The 22418-nt window shown below is 43.0% G+C and overlaps 1 protein-coding gene across 1 annotated transcript in view; it reads right to left on the bottom strand.

Moving 5' to 3' along the window:
* The window catches only part of T265_15070 (hypothetical protein), a gene marked incomplete at both ends in the record, with an annotated part of 83270 nt that overhangs the window by 51891 nt on the left and 8961 nt on the right, over positions 1–22418 (bottom strand). Inside the window, 10 exons of the mRNA XM_009176460.1 lie at positions 378–851; positions 1804–1950; positions 2551–2763; positions 5971–6150; positions 8446–8601; positions 12501–12798; positions 14937–15376; positions 16560–16793; positions 19640–19899; positions 20177–20298. Of these exons, the coding sequence (XP_009174724.1) occupies positions 378–851; positions 1804–1950; positions 2551–2763; positions 5971–6150; positions 8446–8601; positions 12501–12798; positions 14937–15376; positions 16560–16793; positions 19640–19899; positions 20177–20298 (2524 nt within the window). The remainder of the gene's footprint in view (positions 1–377; positions 852–1803; positions 1951–2550; positions 2764–5970; positions 6151–8445; positions 8602–12500; positions 12799–14936; positions 15377–16559; positions 16794–19639; positions 19900–20176; positions 20299–22418) is intronic.

Raw genomic sequence — 22418 nt, 5'->3', positions numbered from 1 at the left:
TCTCATCTTTAACTACCTCGGATGTTGAATGCCTTGCTGACAGACTAGGAGCGTGGTTTTCAATACTACTTACTTAGATCTCCCCCTATCTGGATGTAAGTAGTGTTTGAAAAGATTGCATTATATGGGGCGAATATATGGCGTGTGTGTAAGTTTCAGTCGTGCGCATCCAAGAGTTTTCAGACATACTCCACTGGTTGTTAACTTACTTACAAGCCGCAAAAACCTGCGGCTTCCTATTCTGAGCACAGTGGTGGTAGATGTGGAATGTTGCCATAGTCCTTGTTACCCACATAGCTCTACATAACGGGATTACAAACTACGAAAAAAGAGAGGTAATAGTCAAGAATAGCACAATGCAAGTGAAAGAACCTTACCATTTCATCGTTTTCGTTCGCATGGGCAAGAAGGGACCTGCTCAGATTTCGCCTACTAAAGTAGGGCGTCTCTCCACCTTGGAAGTAGGTGGAAGCGAATCGAATGAATGTCTCTTCTTTCACTTTATGATCTCGCTCGCTGCTCACTTGAATGTACGTGACTGCAGAAAAGGAACTCGGCTCTGGCTTATCACAACCTCCCAAATGGATTGACGTCGATACCGGCTTTGTTGTCTCACTTTTTTCAACCTCCACGTCACCAGCGTTCACTTTTTCCACAATCCAGATAGTGTTGGAACTGTTTAGGGTGGGACTTTGAGCCAAAGCTGGGTGAAATTGCGTTGTACATGTTGACCGCGGTTTTTTGGTGTAGCTAGCAGAGCCCTCGGTTGTGGAACATCCGGGTTCAAAGCAATAGGCGTCGACTGTACAACTTGCATCATTCTCAAGCGCAATACTAAAGAGGTCATCCGACTATGAAGTGGGAGCAACATGCCAGCATCAGTAAGCAGAAATCGGTGGTATGGTATTCTGCAACATTTGGCTGGGCAGCAATGCTGGCCACCGTAGATTATGGGAAATAAAGCCCTCATGACATCAAACGAAATCAAAGAGTTGCAACCAACATGCTGATGAAAGGTCGGTCCCATAGCACAGTTAATCACGCTGACAATTATTCAGGCTTATTGGTCTTAGTCGTTTTCCGTTAAGGCATCCTCATGATTTCATGTGTTGTTAAATATACAGGTTTCAGAGTTACGTCTTGGACTATCCGTAATATTACCAATTGAATTTTAAAGCAAAACTGTGTCTGAAACCGCGCCAAGAATAACCTTCAAACAGAGACGGTTCACAGGCATGTTCAGCTTAATCCTATGCTTTACTGTAGCCGAGATTAGACGATGTGACATGAAGAGCGCACACTAGAAAATTGAAAAAATACCCCTGCAACAGAAATGTTCGTATTCACAAGAGGCCAGCGATTATGTTCTTAATTGACTGACCCGCAATGGCCAGCGAGAGCTGCGCAGATTGTGATATTAATTATTTCATCGGCTAGAAATCGTAGGTGGCTACGAGGCAATTAGGATAAGCTTTTGAGGAAATAGATCCCTGTTTGCTTGCATTACATCTGTTTAATGGTGTATCTTGTTTTTGATGCAATATCAGTGAAACCAACCAAGCAGCACATCAACCAACAACCTACTGATCGTAATTATCAATCGCATAACGTGCATGTGTTCCAGTGGCTTCATCCGCTAGAGCCCGTTCAACGATGAGGGCAATTTTTCAGATAGTCGCGTGGTAGACTCAACAACCTAGGTCTACACATGACATAAGAAGCAAGGCTGGGTCAATGGGTAATTCTGTCACAAGATTATAAGGGCAATTTTGAATTCTACCATATTTTGCATTTTAGACTCACCATGAATGCCGCATCTAAGGGTTGAAATTGATGTCTTTCACTTTTATCGAGGCAGAGTGTAATGTCATCGTCTTGTGTGAGATCTCCGTTCGCAATGGCGGTGACGGTGTCATGATGCGGAAGTGTGACAGTCGTTTGGACTGTTCGCTGGAAAAGGATGGTGGAGGCATTCGCTTTGAATAATCCCTGAGACTGTGGATCTGGGAAGTGCTGGACATTCAGTGGGGCAATTTTCTCACTTCACTAAGTTGGGCCACATCAAGATTCAGTCCGTATCCACATCTGTTAACCTCAAAGTGCGAAATAACAGCTGGTTAAACTCCATAAAGGAAACTACCCACAAAATTGCTGAAAACTCTTCGACAGCCCACGACCGGTTTCGCCCTTCTTGGGGCCCATCAGTTAGGTAAATGAGTGCAGTTCTCGGAAGCAGCCCAATTTGGGTTCAAGCAGAACATAAGGTTGACAGAAAGCCGGGTACTGCGCCTTCCTGATGAGCCCCAAAAAGGGCGAAACCGGTCGTGGGCTGTCGAAGAGTTTTCAGCAATTTTGTGGGTAGTTTCCTTTATGGAGTTTAACCAGCTGTTTGAGTCTCTCGTGAAAACCAAATTGATTTGCAAATGAGTGTATATCTCGAAAAACTGGTTAAACTTGTTATATTCATCCGATTAGGCTTAGCTGGGGCGTGATCCCGCTTCAAGCAACCGATTTGTCAGTACACATAGCTATCAAATAGCACCACATTACTTCGTCTTTCAGACTGGCCCTTCGAGCCATCATTTTTCGGAATGCTGCCTGAATGGTGGCTGCGGCTGGATGACGCAGCTTGGCAATACGTCTAGCCAGGAAGCCACGTGCGTACGCCTGAAGTTGAATGACGAAATCTCGAGTCCTATGAAAGGATTCTGTCATCCGTCGAGCACATAGGACGGCCTGAATCTGTAAGATCCCATGCCTAACCTACAAAGAGAAAAGAGTTAAACGAGTCACAACTCGTAAAAACATAAAATTAAAGGACATTGAACGCACAAGGTGCCATTATATTTTCATTTTATTTCCTGCTTTCAAAATTATTAAAAATCATACTCAGCTAGTATTCAAATATGCCTAGAGCTGCAATGCAACGGAACGTTCTCAGTCACAGAATCAAAGGCTCCTAATCCATGGGGTCTCCGTGACTGGCCCATTTTATATATCCTCAAGCATTACTGTTTGCGTGGTTGCAGTCTTCTGACGTCTGGAACCGAAATCCGGGTATAAACATGTACCAGAAGATAGAAGTAGATAGTTTTTAGCGTACAAATTTCTCAGTATGACAAAAATGGAGTTTTTCCGAAAGGTGTTTAGACTAATGACGCCCATCATTTCACATGTGAGTTAGGTTCAGGTAGGAAGTTTAAGAACGACGGTACGCGCCTTTTTACAAAAAATGAATGTGAAAATCAGACCTTTCACCGTCTGCGTCCAAAGAGCAAGTAGGTATGGGTCAAAAGATAGCTGCGTTTCATCGTCAAAACACGTACTAACAGGAAACACTTTGGCAACAAACAACGGCTCGATAAGGAATTTGCGCTTTTATATGGTGAACCTAAGTTTCTAAACGACAGTTTCTGTTCATAGAAAGATAGTCGTCCGGTTTTGAGAACCAAACATTGGAAATATGTAATACACTACCAATTAGGTTGCTGAAAATTCTTCGACAACACGCTACCACTTTCGCCCTTTTCGGGGTTCATCAGGTAGGCGAAATCCCCGAGTTTCCGTCAACCGGGTTCATCAGGTAGGCGAAATCCCCGAGTTTCCGTCAACCTTATGTTCTACTTGAAACCAAATTGCACATTAATTCACATTTCCGAATTAAACGTTACCTTAAATGCCGTTGCAAGTTGTTCAGGCACAGAGAGCCAAACACCGACAATAATTTGCAGAAAGTTCGGGTTCAGTTGGACCAGAATTACGTGGTGGCAAAATTAAGTTACGTTTAAGCATTCTGAGATAGCAATTAGGTTGAATCCAAGCTTCCTGCGCAACCTTTTATTTGCCGGCTCACCAGGCGCTATGAACTCCTCACAGACAGGCTACTTTTTGTTCAGTTCCGTGTCTCTAATGCTTTCCGAACAGAACCTATGCGATTTTCGACCCGTATGCCTTGTCTGTATAGAAAGGGCTGAAGTTCATTTTGGAGCCATTCTTAATCTTATGAATGCTAGTCCACTGAGTGGCAAATAAAATGCTTTCTGTACGGTGCTGGAGCGAAAAATACACCCCATTTTTCTCCAACCGCACAGTACTTTCCAGATGATAAGCATCTCTTGTTTGGCCTTATGTTTTGTTTTTATCATGAGGCTAAATTTGAGATAGTTGGTACCAACATTCACAGCCATCAACGAAATTGGGAAAAGTTAAAATCTCACCACGAAGCTCCACAGTCAGGCAAACAGACAGATGGATGGGTAGACTGATGATAGATAAGTAAATTTCAGCATGAGCGAAATACACTCATTTGTATACCACTTCTGTTTTCACAAGAGACCTAACTGAATCCTCGTTTATGATATTCTTCTTCAACAGAATGCGCTGCACCGGGATGCCTCATTATTGGGTTGGTACGATGGTCAATTATCACCGTACTTTGTATAGGCATAACACACTACTCTTAATATTGGTGAAGATGAACATCGTAAACGAGAGATTCGTTTGAGTTTTTCGTGAAAACTAAATTGGCACTCAAATGAGTGCATTCCGCCAATTTTTTACAACTGAGTGTAGTTAAAAGATAAGATTGATGGAACCCCGGAGTGAGTGCCTACCGGCCACAACCGGCGAAACCCGTCGTGGATAGTCGGAGTTTTCAGCAACCGCATGAGTAGTGCGGTACGGCTATAAATTGCGGTATGCCGCGCCAAGGTAACGATTGAAAAGTTTTTAAGGTGGATAACAAGAAATAGAAAACTTACTGGGATAGACTATCTACAATTGAGTCTTTACAGTATCAGGATTAGTGATGTATCAAGAAGAAAGTGGAGTGGGATTTTACAGCTTATTACAGACATTTTAATGTCGAATGTCACTCCCCGTTTGACCGCAAGATACAAACTTCTAAAATACAGTTTCCATATACTATTTAAACATATAAATTGCAAGGGGAACCAAGTTTGTTTTTGACACTTTCATGACTGCGCGATACCCTCTTCGTTAACATGTATCCCAGCAGAAACTTGCTATCAACACTCGTCGCATCCACTGGATGAAACGCTTGGCATTAGTGCAAGCGTTCAAATATTCATTGAACCCTAGGATTATGGTACAAATCGTAAGATGCACATCCTCTGGCATGGTGGTTTCAGTTAGTTCACAGTTAGTTCATTTATATGAACGTCTAGACAAAGCCTTGTCAATCCAGCATCCACAGTTCTGTCTGAAAGTTTCAGTTGCCCTTCTCTTTAAACCACCTCCAGCTTCAAATCGGTTGTCTTATTCGATGGCAAAGCATAATCGATGCCAGTGTTAGAGAGTTGGCGGCTAGACGTTGTTTGGCCAGCTCAGTTTATTCCCCTTATAATGAAGAAAACCAGGAAACAAATCTTATACTATTCAGAAGAAAAAGACTTCACATGTGACAGTGAGTCGCGACGGCCCGGTTGAGGCAACCTCGCCCTTCTAAATTTCAGCTGCGGGTGCTGCATGGAGAAATATGAGTTAAAGCTCCATTTCTAAAAACACTCGGCTTTCCCACGCGTTTGATACGATATCACTTGGTTCCTTCCTGATACTACAAATCCTGCCTAAGCCTGTATCTTCCTGAATCAGCCGATCGGGATCGTCGTGCTGAAACGCTATCCGTAACAGATCGATTTATCTGACCAGCCAGACTACAAAGAACCGCAAGACAAAAAATAGAAACAAGTCCACCGGATTTACATGCAGACACCGCTTGCTAGAGAACAAGATTGATCCACAAACAACGTCCACTAACCACAAATTTCATGTTTAATTCATTCACCCTATAGGTATGCCACCGCTTGAGAGCCACATTTCTTGTAGACACATCAGCTAATTACAGACAAAACACACAGGTTTTGCCGCATCTTATTTGCAAGCAATCTGTGATCAGCTTTTTGGAAAGCCGACTACTAAAGGCTTTGAAAAATTGATGAAAAGACGTACCTTCTTGTAACGCTGTCGGACAAGGAAGCCTCGGACCATTTTCTGTAGATATATAGTAGAAGACCTCAGTTCCCGATAGTAACGCTGCGTCAGAAGGCGACGCACATGTGCCTGGATCAGCGTCGCTGAGCTAGTCAATATGCGATCGCGTTCTCTTTCAAGATGTAGATCATGAAAATCCTGGTGTGATTAGAGAGAGAAAGGAAAAGTGACTCCTTGACACTATTGTACAAGCATAAGATAAGCCTATTATGTGATCTGGGTTATTCATACTTCAGATAGCCCAGAAGAATTGTCGGGCTGAAAAGGCTGTCGACGGTTTCGGCTTTTCTGTTACACTTAAAATGGCACGCAAGCTTGGTCACTATCAACGACAACATTGGAAAATGCAAAATCTACAACAAAGAATCATGTTGTTTATGAGGAGAACTTAACGGATAAAATCCTTTCAACCAACAATAAGCCTTCCAGCTAACAGCAACTTGTCCTGTCAGTTATGCCCATTCCGCTTGTCCATTCAACGGATCCCTGAATGTTTCTTTAGATACGTCACAGCCACAGAAACTCAGTTAATGGGCAACCAAAGTGTATGCGGCTGACATCCTCAGAAAGCGATGTTGCTTCCTGTAATGTTGCACGGCAATTTATAACGATCTTGTTTTATGTAATACGTCAATCTGGAAGCCCTTAGAAAGACATTAACAAGCTCGAGATTTATTGTTCGGGGCTTACGCTACTGCAAATTAATAGAGGGTCAGATAGCAGTCAGTTTTCCTTTACCTTTAAAAACACTTTTGAGCGGCCCAGGCAGTAACCTTCACTGGCCAAAGTAGACGAACAAATAGCTTCAACAGTCCTTTCGACATCGGTTTCTGCTGGTACGAAGCAAGGTGTCGTAAGGGGGCGATATCTATCCACAAATTCGTTGAATTTGTGGCGAATCGGATAACCAGCTCTTCTGATCCGTATGGTTTCCATCATGCCGGAATATCGTAACTGACGAACGCATAACTCACGATCAAAAAGGCCAGGACGCTTCAGTTCATTAGGCTTGATGCAACGGACAAAAAATGGTTGACATGACTGCAGTATTCGCATGAGACTGTCTAGCGACTTTTTGAATTGTAGTCCCAACGACGGTGAACGTTTTCGTGATTCCAATGACTACAAAGTAAAATATGGTGTCATCGCATGCTACATTGTATTGCATTGGAAAATTGTAAATGCGAGCAGCACATCGCACACAACATATACAGGGAATGGCTCCGGTTTGGCTGCATACAGACTGGTAGTACGGATGATTAATGCACGCAAGAAAAATTGAACATGCGCACACAATGTTTTCCAAGCACATATTTCGTAATTTAATTGGAGGACTGGTGAAAATTTAGTACAACTTAAATACGAGTGGAGGCTTTGCAGATTGGGTTTTTTACAGTAACTGAAGAATGGTTTCCCTTCTGCAGAACACACTGTGCTTGAGGTATGTGGCCACAGACATTCGTGTGACTTCATTCGTGTGACGGTCGAGTTGACAGTTACTGGAGCTACCGGTCTGGTCACGCTGCTTTCTTACTCAGCGTAACAACGCGCTTCCTTTATCTAGCATTGACTATGTCAGTGCCAGCGGATCGATTCAATAGTGGAGTGTTTCACATTAAAAAAGAGGGTTCCTAACCGTTCGGATGGGTTGAAGTGCTTAGATGTGACCTTGAATGACATGTACAGAGACGTTGGTAAATTGGTCACCGGTTTGTGTTAAGTTTTCCGAACAAAGAATCTAGCTTGGTGTAACGTGGTCTAAAAATGTCATGGCTATGGCCGATTTTATTCAGTCACGAAGTACCATAATACCTGTTGGAAAAATAAATACCGAGCTTTTTCGAACGTTCAGTCAAGGACACCAACTTTGTGAGGTGATACAGTACAGGCGCCAAATTTTAAAGGTGTAAACCACTTGATTTCTCAATTGTGGGAACATCACTGTCATTCAAGCTTATGTGAAAATCCAGGGCCCCCTATGCAAGTTTGTCCAGGTGATTTTTCATCTTTACGTTGATAACACGGCTCAAAAAAGAAGCCATCACTTGGCATTGTTAGCACTTAAGCTGCGCTTGTTTTCCCGAATACCGAGCGTTTTGACTGAACCAATTTCGTGTGGAAAGCGTAAACGGAAAGCTGCTAGCGAAATCACTCTATGCTTTAGGCAGGTGAAGATCATTCAGTGTAGATTTTTCATTTTTCGACTCCATAGTTTGCCTAGGAGTCGCCCAATGTGAAGAGAAGTAAGGAGGCATTAGGAAGCCAGCGCATTTCATCACTGTATTTGACACTATTTCCAGACATTGAACAAGATAAGTCACTATTTTGGAAAAAAATGAGTAGATGTTGCAGTCTCCGACGTTCTTTCCTGTTTCGTCCCGAAGGATATGGAGGGACGATTCAAACGATCACAGAAAAAAGATTTGAACGTACCGTGGCAAGCGAGTCTTTGAATAGTCGTTGGAGGAACGGGCTCTTGGACAGTTGAATCATATTAGCCAAATCTGCGCTAAACGTGTCCCTGCTCTTGTCTAAGAAACCATCAACGTCGTAGTAGACAACACCGGCAAAGTGTTGTATACCGAAGCGCTAAAGTGACAAAGGAAACAGGGACACTTAACCGGTCAGGGGTTAGACAACACTGGTGACTGATCAGGTCGTAGAGCACACCATTCAGGAGAACAGTATACCACCTAAGGATTACAAACAGTTCCACCACCAAGGAAATCCAAGCTGAATTTGCCTCGCTGCAGGTCACTTGGTCTTTCGGTGCATTATAAGTTGTGTGAAAAAGAGACGCTGTACGCCGACCGAAAACTTTTGTAATCAGTCGGTTATCAGCCCAAAAATTTCCTCTTGTCCCCAATTTATTGATGGTCAAACTACGCTCGACAACGTGTGGGAAGCAATGTAAAAAGGCGAAATCTTCCACCCTTCACTCACTGGATGATACATGGAGCTACGTACGTAAGGCGAATACGATCACGACTTGTACCGTCTCGAAACAATAGCATTGAAAATACCCGTCATTTAATAGTAGAACTCAAAGAAGAAAAGTGTATCGGCTATGCTTACTCGACCAAAGTGCACTACATGAGCAGAACGCAGCAAATTATTCGAGCAAACTTAAATATTCCCAAAAGCACGTGAAAAACTCAAATCAACTGAAGACTTATCCTTGTCAAACTACTTCAACTAGCTAATAAAGCCTGGGCTCCGATGCAGTCACTAATAGATATAACAGGTACGTTCGTGTAAACTACTGAGAAGAAAATGCATTAGAATGTCTTTTGGTAACTCTAACGTACCCTGCAGATGTGAAGCGAGTTAGTCCGGGCAAGAAAGTGTTGAGAAAAATGTTACCAACTAGACCCTATTCTACCGTGGTCATCCTGTCCTGTGTGGGCCTATCTCGATAGAAAAGTGAGCAAACTGAATGCGAATCGATCAGCTTTAGAGGCCTCGTACATCTGGGGTGGTTTCGAGGCTCTTTATCCCACTTGCACCATACATACATATACTGTACATATACATACATACATACATACATACATACATACATACATACATACATACATACATACATACATACATACATACATACATACATACATACATACATACACATACATACTTACATACATACATACATACATACATACTTACATACATACATACATACATACATACACACGCATTTTAGTTATATGATTCCTTAAAATTAGTCTATCTGTAATCGAACTTCATGGAACACGAAAAGCTTTCAATATGGCCAATGTGACATCGTCATGTTGAAGGTTGAAGACAGTATACAGGGGGCCTCATAATAGACGCAAAGGAGGGATGACAAAATTTTTTATTATTAGTGGCTACATAAAGGATGTTTTGTGTGCAAGTGTTGGTATTTTTTTCTATCTACGATGGATGTCAGTACGCGCATTGAAATTGTGGAACCCTATTATTTTCTTAGTGAAAGCACCACCGCTGCACTTCGTGGTTACAAAACCAAACATGGCTCATCAAAGATCCTTTCACCGTGTCTATCATTACACGCTTGATTGCGAAATTTGAGTCCACTGGATCTGTATTGGATTTTCCTGGCAAAGAGAGAAAGTCTCTGAGTGATGAAAGAGCTCCCATTGTACAGAATGCCGTCGAGCAACTCCATTCCCAGAGCACCATGGCATCTTCGTCAATAACGCAGGTGTCTTAGTTGACCGGCATTCCCCGCGCCAGCGTGCATCGTATTATGAGACGCCACCTTCATCTCTATCCGTATCATCTGACTTTATTACGAAACATCACGGAAGCGACGTGTCACGTTCACTAACTGGCTGCTGGCCATTGAAGAAATCATTCTCAACATTTTATGGAGCGATGAAGCAAATTTTTCTGTGGATGGCATAATCAACAAGCACAATTGCGTGATATGGTGCCGTGAAGCTCCTCACGAGTACCTCACCCATAATCTCCATTCTCCTCATCTCTGTGTGGATGGGATTCTCCTCAAAGTGTCTCCTGCATACCTTTTTCTTTGATGCTACGGTTTTCGGCGACAGTTACCCCATATGCTGTAGACGCATGTTATCCCGCAACTCAAGCAGCACAAGAAGTCATCGACCGTCTTTCAGCAAGGTGGTGCTCCACCCCACTACTAAACCAAGTGAGAACTTACCTCCAACAGCAATTCTCTGATGAGAGTGTCACTGCTCATGGAATTCCAAACTTTTGGCCCGCTAGGTCACCCGAACTCACACTTCTGGATTGTTTGTTTTGGGGAATGATCAAGGCTCCCGATATCAATAAAAATAAACCGAAGAATTTGGTGGAGTTGAGAGCAAGAATTGAAGAGGAGTGTGCACGAGTGACGCCTGAAGAAGTTAAACATGCTGCGTCTCACATCTCATAGCGCCTCCAACTTGTTATAGAAAAAAGGGGCGGTGTTTTCAGCATTTTTTGTAATGCCAGTTTGTTTACAGTAAACCTCCATAATGCATGTATGTCAACATAAAAAATAATAAAGGTTTGGGTCGGTGTTAAAGTTTCGACATTAATATTATTGTTTGCGTCTATTATGAGACACTCTGTACATATAAATATATTTTGACAGCAGTCATCCACCGGTAAAATTTCACGGGAAATGTAAGTTCACGGGTAATTGTTGTGATGTTCAAGCATTGTCCCCATAGCTGTTTCTTGGTATACTGTAAGCTCCTAGCTAGCCCAAGTCTGATGAAACATTTATATGTTGTTAGTTTATGTCCTTTATGGAGAAGTCTAGTGATCGAATTCGGCACATATTCTGTCAGAGTAGGGTAGCTCGTTCTTCCTTTTCCTAGGCATCGAGATAAGTAGTCTTTTTAAAGCAGGACATATTTGGAAGACGTTACACACAAAAAATTGTTGCTTCATTCAGATTTCTTCTGCACAAACGTACATACACGCCGCTGAAGTTGTCCAATATCCTACACTTCCACAATTGCTGATGGTATATGCCACTTATATTAGTCCGTTAAATCTAAAGCCCTCTGTTGTCCCAAAACAACTAATTTAAATGCTGAGTGTTTAAAATCAGTCTATGCACACGGGGAGGCGATGCGATCAGATCAGACGACGACGCCTGTTAGGCTAACTGCTATGCAGATTGATCAACCGTCTTGACTGTGTAGCTCTTCATTTGAACAAGACGAAGGTTGAACGAGACTGGTGAGGCAAGAGCCGGGCCGTAAGCGAGCAGGCTGCCAGCTCTGGCATTTGGTACTTCTAAGACATGTAAAAACTGAATTTGCACCAGGTCACGAAAGCTCAGGTGCCCGAATGTCTTGGAAAAAGGTACCCTCAGTCCAAGCGTCACGCAGTTGGAGACGGTTTAGAGGTTTCAGTCCTAACCACTGAATTCTAACCCGCCGTAAAAAATGGCAGAAGTTAGAACGAAGAGCAGCTCAACTGAAACACACTGAAAACCTCACCACCAATAGATTTCTATTCCACTTATTTGTTTACCGACGGGACTCATACGGGCATAACAAGAAGGACTAATCTGAACTGCATTAAGTTTGTGTCCAATTCACACCACAGACCTTGAATGTGAAATCAGTTAAGACGACCACCATGTGAAAGCTTTCCGGGCAGTCTGCTGAGTATCAGTTCACTGGTCAAATCGGCCCACCGGTCAACGGTGTTGCGACAACAAGTTCAGATGAGCTCGAGTAAGGCGGTGTGATCTGGTGACCAGATAGTCAGGGGGTGTATGTGTAATGTCGGTAACAGATAATACCACATTGTCTTAGTCTGACAGCGAATGCCTCGCTTTTGGTTAAGGTATGTTTTGGACGCTTTGCAACGCTTTGAAATACTCGCATTCAGGCACAAATTCTAAGGAAGATTAAAGTCTACTTTGTCTGAGAACCCAAAAATGTTCTTCATGGGGTGAAGATGTGGTAATGAACATTCGTGTCCCACCATTACTCAACTCATGCTCCGCTTACCTGTTCAGCCGTTGACTGTGTACGGACGTACTGAGGATGATTGGCTTGAAGTTCATTCATTTTATGCAGTAAGCTACTGTCTGAACCTTGAGGGAACTGACATTCCTCGTCTATCAGAGCTAGTAAGTTCATTGGTTTGGCGCCGATCAGATTCAACGTGCTCTGATTATCAACAAAATCAATATGAGTCCATTCAATTCCCTCGGCAATGTACTCTTCCTGCTCGAGTTTGAAAATGTGCCGGACGAAGAACTGTTGCAGGTTTTCATTGGCGAAGTTGATACACAATTGTTCGAAGCTATATTAGGTACACAATGTGGATGAAACTAGGTGATGAGTCTATGAATTAATGCTGATGAAAATAAGGGTGACTTGTTCTTCAGGCGTGGGAAAATGAAATGTGAAAACATTATGCGGTTATCCCTCGAGAAGACATCATGGAGTAAGTTTATTGTTTCTCTATACTAGTCACAGCTTAAATTAAGTTGTGGCAGAGTAAGACCACTGTTCTGCTCCCTCTATAAGAGTGGCCTTTCTTCAGAGAACATATTATTTCACTTTTGGAGAAAGCAAAGTCTGCCAAAATCTCAAAGGTTAGAACAAATGGTAAGAGTGGAAGACTAACACGGGTACAGCGCTTGCTCCCGTAAGGCGATTGCGCCCAGGAAATTTAAGCTTCTTTGGTATCAGTAAGGAGAACCACTACAAACTGCCTCTTATCAGGGACCTCGTACTAAAGCCATATGTTGATCCATTGACTAGCTTTACAAACTGCCTAGGTCACAAACACTACTCAGCCTGGTAAGACTTGGTCGTGAATAGGTGAGCTGAAACAATACCAGCTTTAGGCATCAAACTAATGAGGATCAGTGTCGACGCAGCACCTGAGTAAGGAAAATAAGACCCTGCGTAGAAGCTAATTGGAAAAGTCCAATCACTGTAGAATTTTTGCTAATAGAATCGAAATACAATTTATAGCCACACCACTCTCGTTTGAACGGCCGTGTTCCTGTTCTGGTGTAATTATTCCACCAAAGGGAAGCACTGGACTCGAGTTTCGCTCTTATTAGAGCTCATCAGCATATCAAATCATATCATCACCATATCATATCATCATATCATCTATCACATCATATCATATATCATCATCATATCATCATATCATATCAACATATCAAATCCCGGCACGGCCATTGGATATGCACTGCTGATGAGCTCTAATAAGAGTGAAACTCGAGTCCATTGCTTCCCTTTGGTGGAGACTCACCGGAATAATTACGCCAGAACAGGAACACGGCCGTTCAAACGAGAGTGGTGTGGCTATGAACAGAATCGAAATGCGTATGTTGCGGTCCTAGTGCGAGGCTACAGCGCTAGATTTACGACAACGGCTGCTAAGCTCCACTGGTAAAAAAAAAGTACACCGTGCCCTGATTAGGCTATTCTACAACACAACCGTCCTCCCAAAAAACATCTCGTAGCGGTTCCACAAGATTTGATGTGGAAACAAATATTTTGGCGATGCTATCCTTCATTCGTAAAAAGGACCACCCATGGATTCCCTCAAATCCCAATTGGTTATTGTGGTACCAGTCAGGATGTAGAATCGTGGGAGTGAGTTTTCTTATATTCTGCTGCCAAATACATGCTTGAATTGCGCCGGAAACAATTTGGTCATTTAGAGCCCCAAAAACATTATTCACATCTATAATTAACGTGGATACTGTACGCGGAAAAGTCGGATATGCTTAATACAGAGGCCACTAAATGCAGTACTTACCTCGATGATGTGCATCACCGCATACAATGCCCCAGGAGAGGCTGCTCTATGGAAATTCTGCAATCGTACTCACAGATAGGTTTGTAAACGAACACAAACGCTTAAAGAAGACTCGGGAAGTAGATGGAATCCTGGGCAATATCGAGCTATATAGACTGTTCACAGTGGGAACACAGAGTTGGCGTTGTTTGTCCATAAGCCTGAGTCGGAAGAATTTTCGCTAAAACCACCTGTATGATTATAATCATGTCCGGTTTGGTGGGCCCATGTACACATGAAACGATAGTGGTTCAATTTAAAGTGTAGTCACATCGTCTGTTATGACAATATTGGATCAACGTTACGGTAATGATTATTCGTGTGCAGTCGGGATACTTGTATAGTGTCACATCTAGCCTCGTTTGAACAAGTTTCACTCTATCCGATCATTTCAAAGTAAAAGCGGATCTGGATTTTGAGCCCATCTGGAGTAAACCAACATGACCATGGATTCGAACCCCACAAATGGTATGTGCAGTCGTCATTTCGTCACTACTCTGCTAGTGTACAATGGACGAGCTAATCGTCCACTCCTGTATTCAAGGGATTTGTGACGGATAATGAATCAATTGTTATTCGGGGAAAACATCTTGAATCGATCAAAAGAAGAACACTACCTATTTTTACTGAATTTCTCAAAACCAAATATATCCAAGATTCCGATGGAACTACGACCAGAACCCGCAGAGGAGGAGGAATTCTTGGCGTCCGAAAATCTATTCCAGCAATGCGCGGATCCAAATTTCGACCATTTCATCCAAGGAGAGTGTTTCGTCTGATCCGGAGTTGTTGCTGGCGACTCATCAAAAACCATACCGGGACTGCCTGGTTTTGGAGTTGATCTCACGGCTTTTGAAGCCGATGCTCTTGATGGAGGTTTGTAAATAGCCGAATTGATTTTTCCCACTATCCAGACGAAGAGCTGACAGTAGATTGCCTTAACCAGAGCGTCGCGCACGGTCACAGCTGATGAAACAGACAGTGGGGCTGTAACACATTCACTACTTGTGAATAGACGCTTCGTTGTCAGTGAAGATCGCATGTCCTCTATTGGAACCTATGAGAGAGAGGTCAAGGGAAAATAGCTGAAGAACCGGCAGAAGCCCGTGAAATTTGGGTGCAACGAGGACAACTTGGTGACAATTCTAAATACAGAATGTCTGAAATGTATCATATAGGTCAGATTAACCGTGATCCACCCCGGCTGTGAAACGAGTACTTAAATCTCCTTTGAGTAAAGGTTACAGTTGATTAGGATAGGCTCAATGTCTCCTTGTGCCGTTTCGATAACATAATAATGGATGGCGTCACGTGATTATTCATGATACCCAGCAGCCCTAACTTGGCACATTCCGCACTCTGCATAGAAACCCTATGGTAAACCCCTATTTCCTTGACTCCACACCGACTAGAAAGCCATGCAGTGAAATATACCCTAAAGGAACTTGGTCTGGTTAACGCACTAACCTCCACAGATTTGCTAACATAAATTACTTTTGAGATTTTATTCGGTGTACGTTGGACAGAGTTCAAATGATCTGCACTCACAATGAACTTATTACCGAAACGGGGTTTATTACCAAAGTTCTTTACTAGGAATCTGCTACTAAGGCAAAATCTAGGAAGCCATGATAAGACAGAATGAGGAATCCTCATTTTCCTTCCAAAAAGAAACTCAATAAAATGCTGTTCAGAGGAGACAACTTCTACTTCTCTACGCGCTGCAAGAAACAGGTAACGCAGCACAACTAGGTGTTCACTTTCCTAGCACCCATCTGCTCAGTATGAAAGGTGAGAGAAGGATAGCCAGTCCACAGCTCACCAGTGTTACTCTTTTCTCATTATCGTTAATGTTCTGGGTCCTCTAGCACATGTGCAAATGCATTTATCGATATGAACGATGAAAGCAGTCCCACCAAATCGCTCAGCGTCATTGGTCGAGTTCCACCTATGCCTTCCTCGTCATCCGAAAAGGGCGCACCGGAAAGAGCGGAGACGATTATATTAAGGCACGCAGAATTAAAAAACTTACGCAGGTCAGCCGATTTCCCATCCATAAGTGAGACTCGGAAACTCAGCCGAGTGCACTGCTTCTCAGTTCGCCTAACTTTTACTTCCTATATTTGCATATTCTTTTAAACATAGGAAAGCTATATGTCGCATTATGCATACATTTCGGTGGAACTTGTCGGCCATAGCAAACAAACTCGTATGATTTCACTGTACCTTTAAAAACTTACATCTAGTAGCCTGGCTGCCATTTGAAGGTGACGTGAAGATTCCGCACTAATTGAGCTGGTATCAACTCCATTGCTTTGATCACCCTTGAAGCATATGTTTCCCAGATGGAGTATTGCCGCCAACAGAGACCAAATATGATCCATTTCATCTTGTGTGAACATCAAGACTCGCATTGCGGAGGTTACGTTCACATAATCGGTAGAATCTTGTCTGCTTTCAGCGACAGTCTCTCCCTGAGGGGAAGGATTTACGGGCAGTACATGTTAAAGTTTTGCCACATGTGTTCGTGAGGTTTCCAAACCAAAACTGTTACATGCGAATTCAAGTGCCGCCGTATTCTAACAAAAACTTTATCCAAACAAACGACTTGAGACCCGATTTATTCGATAGCATCAGAATCCAACGTTAACTGCAACCATCACCCGCTGTACAGTTGTCATCTCTCAAGAAATGGAAACAAAGGCAAACACGTCGGAGTGCCAACAACTAGAAACCTACCTCAAGTAGGCAACAAAAAATACAAGTCTCATTGCAGCCTCAGAAATCGCTTTCATGCGCTGTTTATCAGCGTTCACTATGATCGGTTCTAGGATGGTTATCAAGATGTCCCGAGATAAGTCTCGCCTTTTCAAATAGGTATTCTGACCATAGAAGACAGAGGAAGCATATGAAGGTGTTGATCATTCAGCACACGTACATTCAGCAACAATAGTAGATATGCCCCCTCTCTCAAATTTAACCAGATCAATGGGTTTTCACCAGCGGGTGTTGAAAAACGGATAAACGTGTAATCAATAGTTTGTCCTGATCCGTCTTTCAGTCTGGCATATGAAGACATGATGATAGACCAAAGATTGTAATGGCTGAATGTTATAGCGTGACTTGTGGAATTCGCACGCAATTCACTCGCAATCCTTCACTTCTCCTGGTGCAAGTATCCTGGTGAGTTTGTACTAAACAGTGAAGCACCAGACCCGAGTCTTGCACTTATAAGATCTCTTCGGTAGTGAACATCCTTGGTCCTGAGAGGTTTTGAACTCTAGGCATTTGAGACAATCGTGGTACCGCTATTTCACTAGAGCACCCTGGGCGCGCCTGAAATGTAGGCGCAAGTATCTACGCTTGATGGATGAGACTGGTATGCCTATCGTCTTAAAAGACGATTCAATGAATTAATTGACTGTGCCGACTGGTTCATCCACCTGTCAGAACCTCCCAATCAGTTAGCGTCAGGGGCATCAGGGGCAAGCTGGATAATATTCAGTTGGTTTTAGGTGGTTGCGGGATTCGTTTAGTTTAAATTCACGTCACTTATACTCTGCTCGTACATGTTTTGGTAAAAACGGAACTCCCCTCTGTCGATTAGCATTTTAAAAAATGTACGCTTTCACTGAACACTTCCAGCTTTTCTGCTATTTTACGGGTGCGATCTCTGCTTTTTCGCAAATGAGTTGCACAACCGCTCTCACCATATTTCGAAGGCTAACTGTGGCACTCCTTTTCAGAGACTTAATCGTCAGTAAGCCAGTGCCAACTTGATGATAGTGTTGTTGGAGCTGGTGAAATACATTCGACCTTGAAATTTCCGAGTCTGTTTTTCTATGGCTTCTGATCAAAACGTCAAAGGAGCTGCTTAAGTAGGAAATCGCATTAGGCGACGATGTTGGAATCCCTGTTTCCTCCTGCCTTCCGTTAACTCGATAAACCACATAATGCAGACTGGTGGTTATATGTTTACGGTTCGAAAAAAACGGTTCCCGATCCTTTGTTGATGAGGATTTCAACAAAATGAACCATGAGCACAGGTAACATACTACCAACAAGGTTGCTGAAAAGTCTTCGAGAGCACACGATGGTTCCACTCTTCCTGGAGCTTATCCAATAGGTACCGTCTCCGGATTTCCATCAACCTTATGTTCCACTTGAGCCCGAAACGGACAGAATCATCCGACAATCCTCGTTTGCACACAAATTCAGTTTTAAGGGAAGACTCGAATGAATCTAGCCGAACCTCTAGTTTATGAGGTTCTTCAACTGGATGTGCTGCATGGAGTCCGTCTGATAAAAAAAGCGTTCAGCTGTAGCACCCTTCCGGTGCCTAGCTGCCATGCCACCCGAAGGAAGCACGAGGGCTGGGATACTGCCAGGTTGCCCAAGCCTAGACAGGGGAAGTCGAGTGGCGGAGGACGGATTCAAACCACGGACCTTTCGGTCAGTAAATTCGCGCTCTAACCACTTGGGCCATCTCGCCCCGTCTGATACTTCATCTGGAACGATATTCGAGATTTTGTAGTATACTCTCTTGAAGGAACATTGGTCACAAGATTGCTGCAGCCTTGTGAGTAACGTGTTACGTTTGGACAATTTACTGCGATATCTCGACTGCTGTCCCAACCGAAACAAGAGGCGCCGCTGTTCAATAAATTCAGTTTAGAACCTTCATAAATGGGAGATTCAGCTGGATTCAGTTGGGTCTCCGCCAGAATCAACTTACCAGGCAAACGAGAGTAACTGATGAGAATGAACCCTGTTTGTTAAAAGGTGGTGACCGGTACCATGATCTTTGTTCGGCTTAAGCTTGAGTAGGTCTCATCGTGAAAGTTCATCTTCTCAAGGCATTTTTTGTTGGTTGATTGGATTATAACTAGCTTCTAGGATGTGAACTCAGTCTTCTTTCGCTGCTTACAGCAACACTGATAGATCAAGCGCTCTGTCTACCTAAAAACACTTTTGATGCACCAGTGTGATTTAATGGTTCCTGTTTGTTGTTTACTGAGTTTTTGTTTGTAGGAATGGCTAAGGAAGCAGGACACCTGGTAACCCTCAGACGTGGTTTTAAAAAACATGCATTACTCTGATAACCCTTTCGTTAGTATATCAAACTCTTTGCATTAGAAGAGGCTAGTAGAAACTGATCATTTTTCGGCCTATTGGTTGCATGAGCGATCGATCACAAGCATTGGTTTTCTGAGCGCGTCATTAATTCTGGTTTGAGATAATTCGGTTTTTATTTTAAGAACTATTGTTGTGGCAGTATATATTTCACAGCACATCTTATAGCCCAAGGCAATATACTTACTTGCGTTAAATAGTTGAAATCTCTCGCGTGACTCAGCCCAAGACTTTGCTTCATTGTTGCGGGCATACCGGCCAACATGCAGTAGAAGACGTGGTAATTTCGCTCACCTGGTGCTTGAGTCACAATTCGAGACTTTTCCAGCAAGTATTGCTCAATGCGTGCACTGACAATGGTGCCCCGTTCTCGATTGAAATGTATTTCTATATATTTGCCAAATCGTGAAGAGTTGTCATTGCGGATCGTTTTGGCGTTCCCAAAAGCTGTGGTGAGAAAGCAAAGTATGTTTACAAGGGATATTCAATGCCCCACAAACATGTAGTTTTTGCGAGCTTCTCGTCCAATCAGCAAAAAGGCAATACTAATTTGGGATAAAGTGTAGTTGCACGAAGTATCGACCACGTGATGCTTATCCACAAACATGGTTCTTTGTATAGTGTTATTAGTAAGTCGTATTGTTACGTTGAAATTTCCTATGATACCTCACGTATGAACACTCATAAATGTTCTTGCCTGCGACACTGTGAACAGAAAACTCACCTTCCATGATCGGCGTTGAATCAAGAATTTGTTGTTCAATCCATGAGTGCTGTCCACTTACCGCAGCCAAAAATTGTAGCAGAAGCTTTGTGCTTTCTGTTTTACCGGCCCCACTTTCTCCGCTGAAAATCGGGGGAACCAAAGCAATCATAGGTGGACTCATTTAATAAGGTCAAGTCTGAGCGGTAGCTCAACAGAATGCAATAATCTGTCTAAAAGCGAATTCGTCCCTATTGTTTGGGTTCCGCCGAGAGTGTGCGAAATGAAAAGTGCTCTTAGAGTTAGGTTTTGAATGGAAACTTTGACCAAGACTCTGGTTCTAGTATTTACTAGATAGCTGTTTTTTTGGCATATCAGTACATGAGTAAACCTGCTACAGCGTAGCCATGGTGCCTCGTTCACTTGCCAACGGGTTTAGCCGTTTGATCTCCACTTGACCGAATCAGCTTCAAGCAGCAATGGGCCTCGTATGAGTTCTAGGGCTGGACTGGATGCAGCTGAAAAGTAAACTTCAAATTAGTCGATGGGTTTCTAGGAAACTGCCGCTGAGTCATCTACCAATTATGACACTAAATATGCGCTACTGGTTAGTCCGTAGGAAAATTCATACGGTAATTATGTCTGGAACTTACGTTAATATGCCAAAACTTGAAAGGATCAACAAACGATGCAAGTGTGTGGATGGTAAACGTGCAACTGGTGCCATGCTCCTTGTTGCATCATCACATTCATACCGGCTGGTGGGCCTGTCCTATTCCCTCGGGTCTACTTTCCCCCCAGATCTATTCAGCTCTGAGCAGACGTACAACGGTCTGACCGATTCGCATGGTGATCAGTCATTTTCTGGTCAAGTACTGAACTCCATATCTACATCCATGATGAACTTGACGACGCGCTCAAATTCTACATGGGATGTTCTTTCGACAGTTTCCTCTCGCATTCGAACAAAATGGAACAAAACTCGAAGTCATCAAGTTGTACCCAAGACAAAGAGAGCCGCCACTGCATTTGAAAATTCACCGTTTGTATACATAAGTCTTTCCTAAACTTGAACTAAGTCGCCCTGAATATGAATTTTGAGCTACAGTCTGATGTTAAGAAAATCCTCTAATAGTTACCGTGGTCGGAAGAAAACTGTTAATTTTCTAAATAAAATGAAATGCCAGTAGCAGAACTGATAGGAAGTAATTAGTATTGTGGTGAAAAAAATACTGCGGAGAGAGAGTAAAGGATATCCATCGGCCCTTCACAAGGACGACCGAATTAAATGCTCGGTAGGTGTGGTCGCTCTCTACTCATCATCAACATCATCGTCATCATCAACATCGACAGCAAGACATCAGTGTTCAATACTAGCCAACATGTGAAATCAAACCAAAGGTGGGGTATGCAACTTGAGCATTTCTTTTTATGTTCTCACTGATAATTTTACTTAATATATGAGGAACGGAACGATGTAAAATTACCCCATCGTTTGCCTTAATCCTAAAACCTAGGGTCGTTCGAAAGCCCAATACAACTACAAGACGGATAAAATGGAACAGGGGATTGCGGCACGAACAGAGTCAAATGACACTACCAGTGATGGTAGGATGGGAAAGGATTCTGTGTTGCAACAGCAACAACAACAACAGCCAACAACAAAAGGATTGCCTGAGCGGGCATCCCCAACGCTGCCGAAATCTCAACAGGATCAAATGGATTTCAGTCTGTCTGTGGCCCCATCCACTGTGTCGCTGGATGAACAGGCTATCAATGCTGTAGGTTCCCCGAATTCCCACATTATCTGATTCATTCACATAAAACTCCTTGTCTGATAGTGATTTGTTGCACTCTGCGCTCTCTCATGCTAGATGTTACTGTTCTGCTATATCAGATGTAATTATCATCATCATCATCATCATCATCATCATCATCATCATCACCATCATCATCGGCAGCATGGCATTAGTGCTCTGCTTCGCTGCCGTACAACCATGATTTATTTGAAAGCCTTTTTGTAAAGAAAAGAATAAAGGTGGACGGGGAAGGGACTTAGTGTTAGCTTACCGCAAGCATTCCGAGGTACCTATACCTCCAGGCACTAACTCAGGCGCTCTGGATAGAAACTGACAACAAGATCACCACTGACATCGGTTGGCAGCCATATCTTGTAGTGTCTCCAACCAGGCACAGTACCTGGTTGTCGCTGGTATGTAACACGACTTGCAGGAAGCAGGCAATGACATCAGCATGTAAGCAT

The sequence above is a fragment of the Opisthorchis viverrini genome (assembly GCF_000715545.1).
Source record: "Opisthorchis viverrini unplaced genomic scaffold opera_v5_339, whole genome shotgun sequence".
Classification (NCBI taxonomy): domain Eukaryota; kingdom Metazoa; phylum Platyhelminthes; class Trematoda; order Opisthorchiida; family Opisthorchiidae; genus Opisthorchis; species Opisthorchis viverrini.
The sequence above is the reverse complement of the archived record's forward strand: the minus strand, read 5'-3'. Positions and strand labels throughout refer to the sequence as shown.